At 40.1% G+C, this 20,590-nt stretch overlaps 2 protein-coding genes across 2 annotated transcripts; both read right to left on the bottom strand.

Annotated features, from left to right (window-relative positions):
• Positions 1-268: 268 nt before the first annotated feature.
• Positions 269-2,590, bottom strand: LOC143132956 (schlafen family member 13-like). Its single transcript, XM_076292785.1, has 3 exons — positions 2,428-2,590; positions 1,359-2,043; positions 269-1,147 (listed from the first exon to the last, which is right to left on the bottom strand). Exons 1-3 carry the CDS (start codon positions 2,588-2,590, stop codon positions 382-384), a joined length of 1,614 nt encoding a protein of 537 aa, XP_076148900.1. The 3' UTR covers positions 269-381.
• An 11,507-nt stretch (positions 2,591-14,097) lies between these two features.
• On the bottom strand, positions 14,098-16,056 carry map1lc3cl (microtubule-associated protein 1 light chain 3 gamma, like). The gene is made up of 4 exons (XM_076292997.1): positions 15,879-16,056; positions 15,733-15,788; positions 15,531-15,637; positions 14,098-15,208 (listed from the first exon to the last, which is right to left on the bottom strand). The coding sequence occupies exons 1-4, from the start codon at positions 15,934-15,936 to the stop codon at positions 15,049-15,051; spliced, it is 381 nt and encodes a 126-aa protein (XP_076149112.1). The 5' UTR covers positions 15,937-16,056; the 3' UTR covers positions 14,098-15,048.
• Positions 16,057-20,590: the final 4,534 nt, after the last annotated feature.

Raw genomic sequence — 20,590 nt, 5'->3', positions numbered from 1 at the left:
ATTCTCATACAGTGACCATGTCATATTCCTTACACTGCTAAATGACTAACCCTGAAGATGTAAATGGATAGCCAGGGAACCAGACAAATCTTAGAGCTCATTGCATTTGTTTTGGCAGATCTGTCTGGACATGACAATATAGAATTATGCATATAGACCAATGGATGTTACTGATTTTCAACTGATAAAATGTGAAGCAATACATATATGATAAATAAAATAATGATAAATTCATAAACATGATAAATCGTAAAGTAGTACCAAAAAACACAGAAATGAAAACTAACCATCACCCACTTCCTTACACTGTCCATAATATCCATTGGGTGACTAGGACAGATACAGTACATTGTCTGTCACCTGCACAGCCACAACATTTCTTTATGAAGACTTAACAACATACAACCTGATCCTTGCTCTGGAATAAGCAGAAATAAGAAAGTTAGGCTCGACACATGTAAGAAAAGGATGTACAGAGGGACTGACCAAAATCACAATGTTCCGCTCCAGACCTGTGAACCTGCGGACAGTATCCAGAGCCATCTTATTCGGATTGATCTCCTGCACACTGCTGAAAAGAATGGGGAATTTTGTCTTCAGTTTGAACTCCTCTGCAGCCAGCTGCTCCTGTGTTGAAAAGAGCACAGCAACGTCTGCAGAAGTGTGGCCCTGGGAGAGGAGATGCTGTAGGATCTGGAGCACAAGATCCACCTCCTTTCCAGGTGCCGCTTTTCTGATGATACAGGAGCCCTTGAATGAGTGGCTCAGTTCCATCTGCTTGTCTATAGCTGCTAAATGTTGTGTTACCTCAGATTGTGGGCCCTCAATTATCTTATGCATTAGACACTGCATAGCTTCCAGGACTTTTGCAGAATTACGAACAACTTTGTGCAAGACAACTATGTTTTGGTCAGAAAGCGGTGGAAGGCCATCTGGAAAATGATGGCATTTCTGGTAGTAGTCCAGAAAGACCCAGAACATCCCATCCGCTCCTCTCAGCTTCAGTGCCTTCTCATACCAGTTGCTTTCCCCATTTTCCACACGAAAGTTCTGGGCTTCGTCCACAATGATGTGTTTTACCGCCGAGAAATCTGTGCATTCAGCTAAAAACTTTACTCTTGTTTCACACTGGCAGAGGTTTTGTTTTCTGGAAAGAAACCACATATGTTATGAGTAATTGACTCAATTATATTGTATCTAATTGTATTATAATTATATTGTATCAGGTATGCAATAAACACCTGTATGTTCCATTTTCCATTCAACTATCCGTTTTAGAATATCAATTATAATATTTGAGCAGTGATTAGCATATCCAAGCTTTTAATAACAAGCCTGTATACTATTTCTGAACATACCTCATGAAGTCTCTCAATCCAACATTTTCACAAAGGTAAAGGATATTTTTTTCCTCGCAGCAAAACAAGTTCTTGATCCTTCTTATGAGCGCCATGGCAATCAATGTCTTCCCAGATCCAGGCACACCATGAATGAAGAGATTCTTGATTCCACCATAGGTCTGAAGAATTTTAAACTGTTCTTCTGTTAGCAAATTAAGGAACTCACAGCCAATTTCATCACTTAATAGGGAGGTGAAATTCGTCACCACAATCACCAAGGATCGGAGAAGGGCTTTCACATCTTTTTCCTGGTTCAGTCTGTAACTATTGGGGTATAGTGAGAGGTGGTTCAGCACTGTCCAGTTCTGGCTGTACACCAGTTGGGGGATTACACAGAGTTTGCCTGTATAGCTTCCCACGTTCACCAGCTTCTGCTTCAGATGGAATGCTGTATTTGTTGCATATTTCCACAAATCAGGACCATCCGTTTCAACCACACAGCAGAGAGTGGGATAACTGCCTGTGCTGATGATCAGGGCCTCACAAATTACATCATTATTCTTGGGGAGATCTATATCAACTGCCCAGCTTTGGGAGCAAATGCAAATTCCCGGACTCTTTGCTGAGTTGGCATTGAGGATGGCATCAGTGAGCGCCTTGTTTTTAAAGCCATCTGGCACCACCTCGATATTATTCTCTGGAACTAGAATGAAGAACACACTCAATATGCGCATAAGGGCTGCTCCACAACATACAGTATATTGTATTCATCCTGAGAGTACTGGAATCAGAACTTATTATTTTTACATTCATAAATAGTTTATATTTAAAGCAATATAAAAAGTATTCCACAATATCTTAAGTGTTACAACAATGTTAAAGCAATGATTTATTTCAGGTTTATGCACATATGGTATTAAAAGAACAAATAAAAGTATTATGATAGCACTTGTCATCATTTCTACAGATTTCTACTGATACTACTGACTTGCCTTGTTACTGAATGAATGTTAATGGTATGTAACTGTGAATACACATTAAAACAGACGTGTTTTATGTTAAACAAACAAAATAAGCATGTGCTGACCAGGAAAAAGTTTCTCCTGTACGTGTGTCAATGACTCAATGCTGTACACTGGTTTACACTGAGGTGGGGCGTCTCGTAGACTCAGCACATTCAGAAAGCGTTTACACAGGTCCTCATCTGAATAAAAAAACACACAAAAAACAGGCTTACCCTTTCTTTTCATTTCAACAAGATTGCAAATGTATGACAGATGTAAGATTTTACACCTCTCTAAGAACATCATATGCTACAAGGTGATCTTATCAATATCACTCAAAGGTCCATGCTATGGCCTCAGGTGTGAGAACACTAACATTTGGAGAAAAGGGGGAAGGCATCTGATAACCATCCCAGTCAAGGTGTTATCTACTCATTAACATTTAGAGTGTAGGAGGGACTTTTGAAACAGAATATATGCCAAGAGTTTGAGATACTCAAAAGTTAGTTAGTTTTTACTCTTCAAGACTCATCAAGAGTCACTCTACAAGATTGGTGCCCACTATCACATCACATGTACTTCTGTGATTGCTTTTTATTGGAATAAAGATTGAAGCTGCATTAACCGAAGAAACATCCTTTTTTCCTATGAACACATCGTGTTTTTCCTTGCACAGATAACACATTTATGTCAATTAATGTAAAATTATGTTAAAGAAAGCTACCTGGGTCTGAGAGCTGCATTTTCTTCATCCACACAGGAGCTTCCAGTCTACAAACCGTGCCTCCCTCAATGTGCCATGAGTTTGGACCTTTCTCAAAGACAGCACAGCAAAATACTGGAATCTTGATGGCCACCACATACCCATCAGCTTCTGAGGATTTCGGAGTGATGACTTTGATAAGTCTACACTCTGGAGACCAGCTCGTATTCTTCTTCTTGCAGTCAGAGGTATGAATTGCCTCTGACTTCCTGCACACATCTTCAACCATACTTTGCAATGCCTCTGCATTAAGCCCCGTACCACACCCAATGACTGCTTGACTTTTGTCATGTATACCAATAAACATGAAACCACCATCTGTATTCCCAAAAGCCGATATATTTTTAGGAACGACTTCCTTAAGCCTCTTGGAGAGATTGTCATTGCTGCTAAATAGTTTTAATTCTACATGCACACTCTCCCCAAATTCTAAACATCGATTTTTTCCCACCCAGTCCATCATATAGAATTTCTCAGCTTGTTGTCTTATTACGTCATTGCCAGGCAATGGTACTGCATGTCGCTTTGCAGGAGGATACACCTCAAACTGATTTTGATTCCTTTCAGCCCTGTCCTTTCTCTTCCTCAAGAACTCAGACATATCTTTGGGACTAACACGCTCATCGTTTGACCCCGCTCTTTCCCATAAACCAGTATTAATGCTCCAAAGTCTTGATTTATGGTAACCAGGATGTCCTGACGTAACATAGATATGAACTTTGTCACCTTGAGGGATACATTCAATCATATCTTCAAAAGGGGAACCCACTAAGTCTAGCAGATGCTGTTCAATATCTAATCCCCTTCCCTCTCTTCTGTAGTTGTATGAGTTGGCAATATCCAAAGTGAAAACTCCTCCTCCAGAGTTCAGAAGAGCACAAATCCCATACAAAATGCATTCTCTTTCTCTTTCCCTTTTCTTCTTATCCATCTGATTTCTAGCACTCTCCCCTAATGTCACCTTATCAGACCACTTGATCTCAATATCAGGAAAGTCCTGAGATTCCGTTACAGTCAGACCATGTGAAGCCATCCTGTGAGAGAAAAAAATTGAAAAGTAGACTGCATTAAAATAAGATAACGAGTTGTCCATCTTTCTCTGTCACATCTCTGATTTTGTTTATGCATTAATGCTGGCAGTCACAATGCTAAAAGGTCTACACATCATAGGCTAACGTAACTCAAGTCAGGCTATTTAACTGGCGTAGCTGCTATCAAGGCTGCAATGTTAAGAAAATTTGCTGACGAGCTGCCTATAGGCTTTGAAGAAAATGGCGCACCTATTTGAAATATCGAGGGCGACATTCCGATTGACAGTAACATTAAGGTTAATAATTCTCTTGAATTCATCTACTGAGCAAATTAGATCACAGCTTTTAAAGTAGACAACTAGAAATAGCCTCCTTAACAAAGGAGAAAACGATGCAGATGCTTTAGAAGTTATAGGCTAACGTTAGTGTGCAAAAGATTCAGATAACCAACTTTATCAAACTTGGTAGTATCTACTTACTTGACAGGGATGACAATCCCACAGTAGGCGTCTTTTATTTTTGATACACGACAAAATATCTCTGTCTGTCTTAATTTATTAAGAGATCAAACGAACATGTGGTCAGTGGGTGGCGGTCGTGCCGGGCGGGTGGTCAGTAATCAAGGAACTTTGAAGTTTGGTGGCCGTCCTGTCCTGGAAAATTATCCTACGGTGGCCCCGCAGGTCATGCATAATTTACATGTCAGAAAGCAAAACGACAAAACATGTAATGCAATGCACCAACACAATTATGAGTTAGACACAGACAGGAAGTGTCTTAAATTACAGCATATTTGCAGTTTAGATCAGCAAACCTTTTACAAATTGTGGGAACAAATATTGACATTTATTTACAAAGTGGTACTGAGAGAGGATACACACAAATCTTGACTGGCTCTTTCAACCACACAGCAGAGAGTGGGATAACTGCCTGTGCTGATGATCAGGGCCTCAGAAATGATGTATTCATTCTTGGGGAGATTAAGTGCTGCCCAGCTTTGGGAGCTTTGCTGCTTTGCTGAGTTGGCGATGAAGACAGCATTGGTGAATGGCTTGTTTATAAGAGCCTCTGGCACCCCCTTGATATTGTTTTCCGGGTGTTCCAGTTTAGATGGTGAGCAGGTTAACTTGTGATATTTGCATAAAATCCGTGAATATTCAACAAGACCCTGCCTACTTGTTAACAACGCTTTGCTCTGCCTCCGCCCTTCCAGTGCTGGAGATTCACATTTTCACAAGCCTGGCGACAGAATATGAAGCAAGATCTTGCCGAAAACACGCAGAAATCACCAGTTCATGTATAATGCATGTCTGCTTAACTCATTGAGTGCCTTCCCATGCGTTGAGTGCCAAAAACGTTTTTAGCTTTTTTTTTTTATTACGAAACTAGACACTCTAACACACCTTATATGTGATTTTGGGAACTCTGTGATGAATGGAAATGAAATATATGACGATCGCGAAACTCATGAAAACGCACAATCTGGACATTTTATCATAACTCGCGGTTGCCGTTTTGGGTCGAATCAGTGACGCATGCACGTCAGGTCAAAACCAGGCCATTTTCGTGGGTCTATCACTAGGTGGCAGTCTCGCCAGGTCTCGCTGATATCTTCCCGGAAAGTTCACACAAGTAAGTAACAGGCAACACTTCATATTTCATGAAAGATGTTATATCTCCATTTCTAGAAAAAAACAGCGATTTTGATGAAAACTAGCCACTGTTTAGCTTGGGATTTCTCAGGAACAGAGGCGTGTAGAAATACACGGTTTGCACCCACCGAGAGCTTAAAGTCTCACCTTTTAATCAAGCTATTGTATGTGTTCATAGCTATAACACAGAATATGCTGTGGCTGTACAAAAATCATCAACAATGGTCTAGATTGCTGGCACTCTAGGACAAAGCTCCCGAAAACAGCTTGGCATTCAATGAGTTAAGCATCCACACAAAATGTTGTGCAAACAGGAAATGTGTCAAAGTAAATCAGCAAAGGTTTTGTTGGGTTTCGAACATGAGTCTCACTGAGGCAAAATGTTCCAAGCAGCAAGCACTATCACCAATACGCCACAGAGAGCAACGCTTGTCATTAGTCTAGTACAGGGGTTCCCAAACTTTTCCACGACAAGGCCCCCCAAATACCACTTGGTTCTGGCCAGGGACCCCCTTGATGTTTTATTAATTAAACCCATCGACAATACTACGGCAAATGTAAAAATACATTAAGCTAATCCTAATAATTATTTTAGCCACAACCACATCGCGATGGAGCATACAGTGTGTAAATTTTTTTATTTGGGGCTTTCTGCTATATGAGAGCCATCACTCTACTATTATTCCCAGTCATTGTCATGGGAAATATGTTTAGATATGCGTCACATTATTATAATGGCATTGTATAACAACCCTCATAGTATATTTTAAATGTTTCAAATGTATTTATTTCTTGCTTTTATTTTTCCCTCCAACTTGCTGAGGCCCCCCTGGCATCCCCTCGCGGTCCCCCAAGGGGCCCCGGCCCCCACTTTGAAAACCACTGGTCTAGTAGACTAGTCTACTAGCTTACTAGCTATCCTGATGTCCATGTTAACTGGTGATAGCCTATGACATGAGCAAACACAGCGAATTCATGCCTTGAATAATGCAGATGAATTTTGCCTCAGTAATTTTGCATCACAAACAGTAACAAACTGGCATGACCCCATCAGACATTGTTCGTTTTTAGTGCAGAAACACACATTGTGTGCAAAAATTATGAAGATCACTTGTGGGCCTCGAACTGCTCACTAAAATAGCAAGCTAGCAGTAATAGGCCACCCTGTTAACCAATTGCACCACTGGTCATTTTGTATCTCTACATTAGCATGGTGTTCCAATTAAATGAATGTGTAGGCCTATGTTGTCTTGTGACAGCTTATTTGTCAATCGATCAAGATATTCATTATAGCAAACATCTAGGCTACGTGAATGTTTTGCAACAGGCTGCTGCTGAGCAGTAGTAGGCTGCAGTAATAGGCTAAAATATTTACTAATTTAGGCTACGTGGGAATCTGAAACAGCAACATCTGTCATCAAACTCTCTAGCTACAAAGTTGTCTAATCCATAAATATGCTACCATGATAACCATTTTGTGTCGTCAAATTAGGACCAACAAATTAAGTCTAACTCGGTGAAAATAAGTTTCATATGTTCACTTCAAATCACTAGACTACTACACTAGACTACACTACACTAGACACTGCATAACTTCACAGAGACTAAGATAACACTAAGTTATGATAATTTTTGCACATAACTGACGTGTTTCATATTATTAATTAGTGTTAGTGGGGACATGCCAGTTTGTTGTAGCCTATAGGTTTTGGTATGTGAGGCAAAGATGAACCTACTTTGTTGTTTTGAGGCCTGCATATGCCCATGTTAAATTGTGATAGCACCAGTTAAAGCAACACCAAAGAGTTTTTTATACCTTAAAATAATGTTTCCAAAATCGTTTCAGTGGTTCATCAACTCGTAACAGGGTGAACGGCAATTCTGCATTCGCTTCGCGGCCCTCTATCGGCTATAACCGCACTATGTAAGTTTGCCAGATCGGGTAGCGGATCTGTAGTTCGATGGAATGAGACAAGAAACTACAAATTTGACTTGCATCTGATGTCGTAATACATCGTACTTTTTTAAGTCATGCAAAATATTCTACCTTGTCTGTGGACATCGTTATTTGCAAAGCCGGTGCTGGAACAAATAGCCAGTGGCGATTCTAGACATTTTTAACAAGGGTGGCACTAGTGAGGCACTGATTGATTCAAGGGTGGCTTTAGGCAAAATATCCAGATAAACAGAAACAGGCTCAAGATGTGAAATTAGCACAAATACATTAGGGAAACCAGATGCAAACACCATACTCATAAATTGAAGGACAAAAAAACACAAATACCTTACTCTCACATAAAATTTCTTTGTACTCGAATAAAATGTAATACAAACATATTAAAGTTAATTATCAAAGTTGTCTGTCACTGGGCTATGCTGTGCTAAAACAAATTCCATCATGGGGACATTAAAATATAATCCATTTTATTCTATTCTATTAAATGAAGATATACAAATACACTCCCCCACAATAACTTATATCTATGGCCATCTATTTTTGTAGCTGTTAAAATATTTTGACCTGCTTTTTTGTCTATTTGTTTATTTTCTTTAAAGTTCTCAAGAAACTCGAGATTGGTATGAAGGAGTGTGTTGTGTATGTGAGCAATTTGATCTTCCTGAATCTCAATATTATGATCACAACAAATCTGGGCAAATTATTAATTACATTTTTTCACGTGGGTAACTTGTTGCAGGGCAACCACACATAAACGGTTCCATGTCTTCCGATTGGATGATTAATGATCAGTTTCTTGAGAACTGATCTCAAGAGTTCTCAAAAAACTTGAGGTTGGTATGAAGGAGTGTATTGTGTACTGTATGTGAGCAAACATTATTCACGTTGCACATGGTGCAACTTCTTGCAGGGCAACCACATAACCGGTTCCATGTCTTCCGATTGGATGATTGGAGTGAATGAAGTTCTCAAGAAACTTGAGGCTGGTATCAGGGCCGCTGCTGGCCATTTGGGTGCCCTAAGCAGAAAAAATAAAGTAGTAGTTTGATGCTGTTTAATTACATAATACTGAGCCTTTTTATTTATTTTACTGTGGCAGCAATACATTTCCGTATTTTACCTTATTTATAAATGGTGCACTGTCACTTTATTACTGGTTATGTAGCCTAGACTCACATGAGTCTACATAACAATCTTTTGCCAGCTCCATAGACTGTGGCTAATCCACAAACTCTAGCATTGTTTGTGCCACATTTATAGCACAATATTAACAATGATATGCATAATATCAAGTTGGTATAAACAGCCTCCATTGCTTTGGAAATGGAAGCATGTAATGACATGATGCTAGCTAGACATTTTCTGTTTGCAACTAAACTGAAGTGAATTGGGTGTGCCTGTGACACCCAATCGTCGGTCTGGCACACCTGAAATATTTTCGGCTTTCACGGCTATGCTGGTCTGTTCTTGACATTCTAACCAACCATAATAGCTTATCATAACGAGCAAAACATGAATAGCTTACCTTGGACACTCATTAGGCTACATGCATGGTTGAGTGTTTGTTTGTTCACTCTGTGAAGACACCCATTAGGTCCTCAATGCACCCACGGCAGTTAAATAGCTTACTGTCTTTTGAAAGAGAGTTTGGCAGAAAGTCTGGAAAGACTGGCCTGCCGTCTTGCACAGTAGTCTCACATTGCACCCATCAAAACGCAGCTTGTGGGCATTATCGCCTTTGGAGTCTGATCTGACTGTAGGCACAGCAAATTAAGAGTGAAAGTAAGTGCTGGTTACTCCTGTCCCTCACTGATGATCGAGGTTCTTGATGTCTGTCCAAAGGATATTTTCCCAAACATAAATAACTTACTTTGGCCAATCAGTTTGCTAATCAATAAACAAAGCAGTTCACGTGTTGAATTGACTTATAGGTCTCTAAAACCCATCTCTAAAATAGGAACTGAATTTGTATTCTGCCTTAAAATAGTTCATGGCTTATTTTTTCCTACTTAGATCTTCATTTAAGTTTGGAAATGAATCATGGTGCAGCCTGAAAGTGAATTATTTTTGCGAGTAGGCCTAGCGCCTATCCTATTTTCATGTGCGGTTTTTGATTGTCATTACGCGATCACGTTCATTTTTAAAGCACAATAGGCACAATTTATATTTTCATGTCATTTGCATCCCAACTGTCACGTCTCTCCTCACTTTCAGTTGGTTCTCACAGGCACACCTTAATTATAATCTCTGGCTATAACGATAACGTTCAAATTAAATGGGTATCATAACAATAACGTTCAAATTAGATCTGCTGCATAGTGGAAATTGAAAGGACCCAAAAAGTATCATCCTTGCATGTAATATGCTGTTGCTGCATTTTGACATAAACGTTCGGAAGAGTGAAAACAAAAGCAGTTACAGTTAACACTTAATGACCTAGCAAATGTAGCCTACTGGCAGATGCAATAGGTAAATAGATATATTTGTGTGTTAGCACAAGCAGTAGCCTGTAGGCCAATAAAGACAATAGTGATGGGGACGAGACCGCCTATGCCGAGTCCGAGACAAGACCGAGTCTTTGAAGGGTCGAGACCGAGTCGAGACCGAGTCCGTTGGTTTTCAAATACAGTCGAGTCCGAGTCAAGACCGAGTCTTTGAAGAAGCAAGTCTGAGTCGAGACCGAGTCCTTTAGGAGTCGAGACCGAGTCGAGACCAAGACCATAAAAACATGTCAGTTTTCATATTCATGATTTAATATCACCCCAATTAATAAAATAAACAGTTAGGCCCAGGCTTGGAATTTCACCATTTTAGGGGCAAAGCCACTTGGCCTTCAGTTGGGCATATTTGGTGGGGGGCACAAAGGCCACATGTCAGGGCACCAAGGCCAAAGTTAACTATATAGTAGTAGGCTATAAAAATAATCAAAGTTGTATTTAGCCTATTCACAGCAGTAGCCCTGCATCACTGTATGAAACAGTACAAAAACATGAAACATGACATATTACATAGAACTGTAAATCATCTGATCATCTAATATTTAAATGTCTAGGCTATATTTAATATTTATATTTATTTTATATTTGGTCTGTTATGGAATCATGTATTGAACAATTTAAGCACAGCTCAGCTTTAAGAAACTCAAATAGCCTAGATGCATGCTTAGCATTTTTTGATCATTAAGACTCCTTTCACAAACTCTTACTCAGCTGTATATCCTCTGATTTTAATATTTACCTATATCTAGGCAATATTTGTAACATTTATTTTGTATTTGGCCTGTTATGAAATCATGAAGAACGATTTAAACACATTTTGAAACCTAAAGACCAAAGTTGGAGACATGAATGTAGACCTTGCTGCAGATTACATTTTTAATTTAACCGGAATACTCTGGAACGGCTTACTTACACTACAGGGGACTGCTTTATTTCTGGTAAGGTCTGCTGTTTATTCTGATATATGCTTTGTCATGTGTTGAACTAAGGGTTCGTGAAGTATTCCACCGAGATGAATGGGTAGGGGAGATGGGTATAGCACCTTATGTAGACGTTATGATTAAATTAAATTATATTATTTACTTTTCTCGAACCGTTCACCACAGCAATTAGCGGCTAACATCGTTTAAAAGCTGAGAAAAAGCTCTTTCATGTGATGTGATACATGTGTCTGTGTGTTGAGTAGGCTTAACGATTGTGAGTATTTCAACTGAGAAGAATGGGTGAGTTTGGACGCACTTTCTGTCTTGCCATGCGCTGTCATTTTCTCCACTGTGTAAGACTGAATTAGTTTGCGCTGTGATGCTAAGATTATTTTGACAGGCTATAGGCTAAATAAAAATCGCTATTAAACGGACGCAAAGCAGAATATTGAAAGAAGGGGGCACCAAGGCCAACGCAAGGGGCAAAGACGTGGCCGCTGTGAAATTTCATATTTCATTTTATATGAACATAAAAAATGCGCTGGTCTCGAGGACTCGGTCTGAAATTACGAGTCCTTCTCCTCCCACTGTGGTCCGAGACCGAGTCAAGACCGAGTCTTTGAAGGAACAAGTCCGAGTCGAGTCCGAGAAAGCAGAAATCGGTCTCGAGACCGGACTCGAGTACTACATCACTGAAAGACAAGTGTGTTTGCCACTTACATTTCTATTGTCTGACACTTCAAACTGCTGCAAATGCATCAAGAAAGGTCCCGCCTTAGACCATGTTAACCCTTAGAACCCTAAGCTGTTTTTAGGGCATTTTCACTATACCTTTATTCATAAGGATTTATTCTGTCACTAATACAGTTCAAGTATTAGTACTAGCATTGATTTTATTTAGATTTTTAAGGAATTAAAATATAAAAAATAAAAATTCTTATATTTCAACATGTATCTCAACACAGCAAGCTCATAGATCTACTGTACATTTAATGTGTGTGTAGGGCAGACTGTCCTGAATCGGGCAATATAATTGCCATGTTGGAGGGATACTCTGGGGCTGAGCAATTTACAGAAATATGTGGTGTGTGATTTACGGAAATAAATGCCATTTTTTATTTAGTGATGAAAAATGAACTTTCTGCGCTCCATATCTGTGACACGAACTGATCTGACCTGACTTGACCCGAGGTTGCGTGTTAGCCTGCGTGCCTATGGTGTATGCACGCTTAATGATTCTCAACTTTTTACTGCATTGCCATGAACAAAGTAAAGGCAAAAAAGGTGTTTCTTTGTTGAACAAATTGGGATGCAATGTGAGCCTTGAATTGGATGCCATGCCAAAACCGGATTATGAACATGCTTTGCCATAGAAAAACAAACAATAGCGTTGAATTATAAACATGCTTTGCCACAAGAACAGACAAAATCATGGGGTAAGTCCAGCTATATGAAGTTATTATTTTGCTGTCACTTCGTCTGTTTTATACCTAACCCAGAAGGATGTACTTGGTATCAAATGATAGGTCTGAGTCTCCTCTTTCATCTGACATGAGGGGCATATCTATCCGATCACAGGTCCGCGAGTAATTCAAACAAGACTAATGGGTGCGCAGGTGAACGCAGAGAAGTATAGACTGTAAATATGATGCAATTTGATTTAATTTCATGATTTTTTTTATTTTCATACTTGATCATACAGACAAGTGTGTAGTCTCTTTGGAAAGCCCCACTTCTGCTCTGTCATGCAATAAAGGTTTCTTTAAATAAAGGTTTTTTGACGCACTTTGCGTCAATCGGGTTCTAAGGGTTAATGGCCAATCGTAGACTAGGATTTGGGGGTGGCACCTGGGGTGGCCAATCGAATCTGAAGGGTGGCCTGTGCCACCCAGAGCCACCCCTCTGGCTCTGCCCCTGCAAATAGCGTGCGTGTGACGGAGGGACATTTTTTTGGTGTTGCTTTAACATGGGTGTATATTTCTCACATATGTGAACTGTGTTAACTTTGACTAAAAGTTCAATATATACATAGAAATCTGGTATCAATTTCAGCGGCTCATAGTGTAGTGGTATAGACGATGTAGAAGCTTATCTGATCAACTTTCTTGTCCATGCATGGTTCGAATCCCAGCTAGATCGCTAGTTTTATTTTTTCCCATTCATTCAGTATGTGTCATATTTGTGTAATGCTTAAACAGACATGTATTAGACATACACTGGTGATCTTTTCAGTGATATCCGTTATATTGTCTCACTTGCAAACACTTTGTGAAAATGTGAACCTGCACTAGGCTGAGGCAGAGCAGAACGCTCTGAAGAAGTAGGCAGGGTCTTGTTGAATATTCACTGATTTTATGCAAATATCACCAGTTAATCTGCTCACCATCTAAACTGGAACACTGGATCTAGAATGAAGAACAGCAGACGGCTACTCTACAACATTCTATTTTATTCCAAATCGTTTTTGGTATCTTGTGTGCTTTCTTTCCCAAATGTATTTCGAGCTTGATGAAATCAACGTTGTATGTAATAGGTTTCTTTCATTCTCATCTTTAATCTAATTATTTTAGGTGGATCTACTGTGCTCACTGTCTTTTTAATATAGCTGTACATGTCAGTGATGATAGCACTGACACACCCAACAAGAGAAAACTACCTAAAAAGCCAGTTGCACATTGTTAGCCTACACACTATTGTGACCAAACTTGTTCAAACCGGAAATCATAGCAAAACGGAGCAAACCATTTTGATTTGAACATTCCCCTGTTGTTGGCATGTCAAATTGTCAACTGCCCACTCCCCCAAACTTGACAACAGCTGTTTTGTTGAGTGACCACAAATTGCAGGGATTCCTCTAAGAATAACGGTTACAATCCTAACCAGCGTTTTATCAATCATATTACCAACCTTGGCCTGTTTGGGCCTATACTTTATTTTGTAGCATGTAAACACAATAAACTTTCTCTCTCAGGTCTTAAACTGATTTATTGTGTAGTAGATTTGGGTAGTATACAGTACATGGCAACTGACCATACTGTCATGTCAACCAAACATTTCAAAGATGTTTTCAAATTGAGCTTGGCATCTAAGTATAAGTAAGTATAAGTATATATATACTCTTTTGATCCCGTGAGGGAAATTTGGTCTCTGCATTTATCCCAATCCGTGAATTAGTGAAACACACTGCACACAGTGAACACACAGTGAGATGAAGCACACACTAATCCCGGTGCAGTGAGCTGCCTGCAACCACAGCGGCGCTCGGGGAGCAGTGAGGGGTTAGGTGCCTTGCTCAAGGGCACTTCAGCCGTGCCTACTGGTCAGGGTTCGAACCGACAACCCTCCGGTTACAAGTCCGAAGCACTAACCACTAACCACAACGGTTAATGTTGCCTCCATGATATGCTTCCTCTGACGGTGGAAGACCTATGGAGAATTCATAAAGATGAGAAAGCAGGACATTGTTTTTCAGTCCAGTAGGTCAGTAATCGCATTCAATGGTGCCAAAAGTTAAAAGTCCTTGCTGGGCTCGCGAAGATGACATTCTGTTGGCAAAAGAACATATTTAATTGGAGGTATCAAATGCTGATCACAGAGCCTTGGAGTCTTGTCTGCTTTTTCCCCTCCTTCAGACTCCAAATAAATAAAATAAATCATAAATAAATAAAATCCAGGGTCATCAGGGAGGAAGTCTTCTTTGGACAGATCTCTTCCAGGTGGACATGGGCTGTTCTCTCTGCCGTGGTTCACTGACATCATGGCAAAGCAGAACTTCAGTACACCGTATCTGGAAGTATAGAGTGCAGCTCAGCTGTCAATCATAGTGGATGGTAGAGAGACCGGTATAGATGGCAGCTTGTGGAGCATCGGTGGGGTGACGTCAGCCAAACATGTCCTGTGAGGCGTAAGTCATGTACAGGAAGCCATCTTGGTCTCTGTACTGGGAGTACACCTCTCCCATGCTCGCGGTCATGCAGGTCATGTGCTTTTCTGACACTAGCAGGTACAGGGCCTGTGTGGAATCCAGGTCAATCTTACTCCTGGAAAACAGAGAAATGTTGAGTGAGAGAGAGTTAAGACATTATTGCTGGTTTACCTATTTAAAGTATAGCCTAGAAACGAGAGAGTCAAAAAAGACGGATTGTGAGTGAAAATTGGCAAACTTGGTTGATGCAGTGTGAGTTGGTTGCCAATAGAGCAAGAGGGGACAGCTGTTTGCAAAATGAGGTGCTATAAGTCAGGCCAACAGACCTATCATATTCACAATCTTACAAATCTCTCCATTAGGCTATCACAAACAAACACACACACAGTAACACACACACAAACACAAGCAAACAAGTGACAGACACATAGGCTCACCTAAGAAGGCTTATGAACTGACCCATTGTGAGTTCAAATGGCACCAAGAATTTAGATTTGTCGAGCAGAGGAAACTGTTTTTCACGGAAGTATCGCTCCACAATTACCTGTGGGGGCGCGAGAACATTGGAGATAAGTCAGCTTTTCACCTTGCCAAAACAGCGGCGGAATACATTGACAAATTAAATAAGCTTTCACCTACCGGAAGTTTGTTGGGAAATTTTGAACGAATAGTACACACTTCGTCTTTTCTAGTAGCTGCACAGTATAAACGTACATTTAATAATCAGACAATTGTTGCAAAAGGGCTTTTTTTGCTTAATGTGGTTTGGCTAAGCCTGTACATACCAAGGCATTTCCTTTGCTTGAAAGGCATCATTTCCATTGATTTCTCGAAGGGAGCCATGGTGTGTCGGTCTTGGTGTGTTGCAGTGGGCAGTGGTGAGTGGATGGCTGTGGAAGCCTGTTGTCCGGGCTGACAGTGGTCCTCTCGGGTGGAAGTTTGTTTCAACTCCACTGAGGAAACCGTGCGTTTTTATACGCCCTAGGGATGGTGGTGTAACAGGCAGGAGGGGAGGGCGGGTTGCATTTCTGTTATGATAACTGCTTACTTGCAAGAAAGACCGCCTCGTTAAATAACGGTACGATTTAATAAGTAGGCTACGCATCCACACCACCTTCAGTCAGCATGACTGCGTGCGTCTCACACATACAAGTTAACGAAAGAGTACCTCTTCAAACATTGGTGCTAGAGTACATTCACGCTCTCCCAGCGCACTGTTTAATAGCAAGCTATGGAGTAGGCTAATAAATATTGTGTTTGGGGGGGGGGGGGGGGGGGTGACCCTCAGAGGTTCGGAGAAATAGGTTCGTTTCTGTACTGGAAGAAGGCAATTATTTGGAAATATTCATAGGCTTAGTCAACATGAAGTAGGCTATATGCTATGTGCTCTAAAAAGTTGAATGTGAAGATCACAAATACATTTCTTATTAGACTATATTTCGAGCTAATATCTGAAGATTTGTGTCTTCAGATATTAGCTCGACAATGATATCTAGCAGACAATGAATTTTGTCTTCAAAACAAACAAACAAAAAAATACCGTGAGACCCTCTAAAACATTAGTGCAAGAGCACAGCCCTGTGGGCGAAATGCACACTGCTATGCAGAAATCACGGAATCATTTGTTTTACAGTTTTTCTTGGTTGCTTTGGTGCATTTCTGAAATCATCTTGTGCACAAGTGAATTTCTCGAAACCATTTGTTCCAACTAGGATCCACAACACATAGTGGATTATTCGCAACTTGTTCAAATGTCTCAAAAGTAAATAATTAATTAAACATGTCACTACCATTGGAATGGCAATTCTTTTTCATTGTTTACAAACAAGATCTAGGCCTAGTCATAGCTTTGCAGTCAGTATAATAGCCTAGTTCACTTTACTCTGCATTTTCTTATGCAATCTATGGCAGGTGTCAATATCTATGATTGAAAATGCATATGCTTAAAATAAAATACACAAAATCTAGAAACTAGATCCTACTCCATACCCCACTCTTGCAACTTTTGTGCAGGCCTATGTAAATGAGTGTGTGTATGTGTGTGTTTGCTTTTGTGTAGGCTATATGTGTGCTTTTCTGTTTGTGTGTGTGTGTGTGTGTGTGTGTGTGTGTGTGTGTGTGTGTGTGTATTCGCTTGTTGTGAGTGTGTGTGTGTGTAGGGGTAATAGGGTGTGTGTGTGTGCCTGCTTGGGTGTGTGTATTTGTGTATGTGCGGGTATGTTTATGTGTGTGTGTATGTGTGTGTGTGTGTGTGTGTGTGCATGTATGTGTATATGAGTGTGTGTGTTTGTGGGTGTGTGTGTTGACCTGCATGTGTGCATGTGTCTTTATGTGAGTGTGTGTGTGTGTATGAATGTATGTTTATGCGTGCGTGTGTGTGCATGCGTAGAATGCAGTCACTAAATATACATATTGTAAGGTCCCCCATAAACAGAATTCCACAAAACTTGGCATGCTTTCAGAGGGTGTTCTAATGATTATACGCTTCAAATTTTGTGCAGTTTTGGGCAGCCAAAAATACCTGTGATTACACCTTGTATTTGCGTTTTCATTGTTAACTACAACGCTCTATTCATAAAATGGGTGGATACGGGATGGGTTGACTTGGCCCCGGGAGGCCAACATGCAAAAATCATCCTAGGCCCTACTGTTCTGCCGTCTTGACATCACTGACATCTTGTGAAATTAGAAATGACATCTTGTGCAACATTTTGCATGTAATGAAGCAGTGAACTAATGCCTATGTTGGATGGGTGGGACTATTCCACAGTGAACCACATCATGCATTTTGACCAACATGCAATGTAAACAACAATTGCATGGATGTACAAGAGCATTGGCTGTTTGTTCAGAGACATGGGAAATAGATTTTTATAATTAGATGTATTCTGATGTGGAGGTTGAACAAGAAATGTTGAGAATTTCTGATCTGAAAAATGCATCAAAGCGAGAAAAACTGTAACTGGCTCAAGAAGAATATATGGGGGTTCTTACTATAGCATACAGAGGGGGAAATAAGTATTGAACGCATCAACATGCGAGTGAGTCTATCCGCATGAATGTTTCACCAGACATTAGTCTACTTTTCAGAAATGTCCATTGGATTTAAAGGACCTTGATTTCCTTTCTGAAACCAATTGAGTTTCCTTTGCTGTATGATATGGATCATTGTCCTAGAATATCTACCCACGTCTCATCCTCATCTTCCTCGTGAATAGCAAGATTGTCCCGGAAAAAGTGGCTCCATTCATTATTCCTTCATGATAGGGGTGCAAAGCATATATCGAACTGTTTAAGTATAGGACGTTAGGTTAGATGTGTGCTGAATGTACCAAATGCATTCTTTAACAGTAACATAGGCTTTTTTCAAGTTCCCACACAAATGTGTTAAGTGGCAGACCACATGTCAGTTTAGTCAATTAACATCTCAACAGTGCTAGCAGTACCTACAGGCTTGCTACCGAAAATGAACCAAACTGTGACTTCAAAACTAAAGTACACACCGAACTGTGATTTTCATGTACCGTTACTAGGTGTGAAGTCTGCCAGTAGCATGAGATAAAAAAGATGACAGCCCCACACCATTAAGCATCCACCTCCAAACCTCACTGTTTGGTATTTTAGGGTGATGTACAGTGCCATTTCTCCTCCAAATATGGTATATAATATGACATCCAAAAAGTAAAATTTTGCTCTCATCTGACCAGACTACTCTCTCGGTATTTCAGAGGCTTGTCCAAATGTTGTGTAGCAAACTTTAAACAAGCTTCGACATGTTTTACTTCAGTAATGGAGTTGTGCGGTGCCATGTCAGTGGAGTGCATTACCTATCATTTCCTCTATAACAATTGTAACTATTGCCTCCAAGTCTTTCTGGAGCTTTCTCTGAGTGGTCCTTGGCTTTTGGGCTACTCTGTTGACTATCCTTCCGACTCCCTGGTTATAAAATCTTGTGAGGAGCTTCTGTGCGTAGCTGGTTGATGATGCAGTGATGTTCCTTCCACTTGCGGATAATGGCCCTGCGGCTTACTGTTTTGCAACAATAAGGTTGCAAAGGTCTTGGGAGAGCTCTTTGCTTTAACCCATCATGAAAGTTTCTTGTGTGACACCTAATGAAAAACCTTTTTATAGCCATCAATATGTACTAACCCAGCTTATACAAATATATAAAAGAGTAATATATAGAGAATATATATATATATATAAATATATAAATATATTAAATATATATATATAGAGAATATATATATAAAAGAGAAAGAATATAGTATTAGGCCAATATTCCAATATGTGGTTTAATGTTCTGCATTATGTCCAGTATTCCAATATGTGGTTTAATGTTCTGCATTTCTCATAGGTAACTTTGACACTAAAAGTATGCTAGTACTTCATGACCCCGTATGATATATTTCCCAACCTTGCATAATGTAAGGCGCCAGGGTTGATATCATTTCTTGGATGATAACTAACAACTCTCCAGAGTTCTCGCGAGAGCACAATGGAATTGTCTCTGCGAGACACTCTGGCAAAGAGCAATGATGCACATACTTTTACCCCAACATTCCAGGGGAACCAGCTAAACTGATGAAGACAGCACTGCAACGTTGGAGGACAGTACACATTGGTCGTAGTGTTATCCGATTGCGTCGAAGTCCGAAATCATTCAGAGTAAACATGGTCTAGTGTTATCCAATTGAGTGCAGTGAGATTTTTAAATGCATGCTTGTTGCCGCCCCTCAAATTGGGCCATTACATTGTTCTTGGCCAGACCCTTAATCTTTCTAGATTATCAGGGTCTGGATTTTCCAGGCTAGATGACATGCAGAGCAATGTAAAAAACACAAAAACTGTTTCGTTATCATCATGTTAAGCTCGTCTCAATGGATATGTTTGTTGCCCAGGTTTAGGAAGGAGCATTGGAAATGGGAGTGAATGGACCTGCAGAGCAAATTCAAATTTGCCAATGGTTCGTCTGGGTTTATAGGCTACTGATCTATCGTAATTAGCTATACTTGCAATAAGTTAAGTGCTGACCGATTGTTATCTTATTTCTTTTTGAGCACAGCCTTTTGGTTATCATAGGCCATTGTCAACCCACAACATCACTGCCAAAAATTCACTTGTGCATGATATTCCTGTTGATGAATCACCATTCCCTTTGCCTGGAAAACAGCCATACATCTCTGGGAAGATCGATATGAGGGTCTCCCTTTGTTCAAGTGTAGCCTGTAGCCTTAAAGTTCCAAAACTGCGTAGGTGACTGCTAGTCACAAAAAAGCCAGAAACTCTGACCAAAAGGACTATAGGCCCATGCAATAGATAAGAGAGGTATAGCCTATATAACAATAACAACTAGGCTTATGCATGGGCGGATTATGAACTTTCGGGCCCCTGGGCCCAGATGTATTAAGGGCCCCCCACTAATTGTTATATATGATGTGATTTCCTGTATTCTGGTGCATTTTGGGGATGGCCAATACTAAATTCAATCAGATTC

Source organism: Alosa pseudoharengus, unplaced genomic scaffold (genome assembly GCF_046254945.1).
Source record: "Alosa pseudoharengus isolate Yale_2024_CS ecotype anadromous, Long Island Sound unplaced genomic scaffold, YU_APseudo_1.1 YU_APseudo_1.1_scf_19, whole genome shotgun sequence".
Lineage (NCBI taxonomy): Eukaryota > Metazoa > Chordata > Actinopteri > Clupeiformes > Clupeidae > Alosa > Alosa pseudoharengus.
The sequence above is the reverse complement of the archived record's forward strand: the minus strand, read 5'-3'. Positions and strand labels throughout refer to the sequence as shown.

Coding starts and splice junctions, on each gene's coding strand:
- map1lc3cl (XM_076292997.1), bottom strand. CDS start 15,936: ATGGCTCCCTTCGAGAAATCAATGGAAATGATGCCTTTCAAGCAAAGG. Junction 15,638..15,732: donor AATTTCCCAACAAACTTCCG/GTAGGTGAAAGC, acceptor GCGCCCCCACAG/GTAATTGTGGAGCGATACTT. Junction 15,209..15,530: donor CAGTTCATAAGCCTTCTTAG/GTGAGCCTATGT, acceptor TCTGTTTTCCAG/GAGTAAGATTGACCTGGATT.
- LOC143132956 (XM_076292785.1), bottom strand. CDS start 2,590: ATGAAAAGAAAGGGTAAGCCTGTTTTTTGTGTGTTTTTTTATTCAGAT. Junction 2,044..2,427: donor ACAGGAGAAACTTTTTCCTG/GTCAGCACATGC, acceptor TCTTCATTCTAG/TTCCAGAGAATAATATCGAG. Junction 1,148..1,358: donor GGATTGAGAGACTTCATGAG/GTATGTTCAGAA, acceptor GTTTCTTTCCAG/AAAACAAAACCTCTGCCAGT.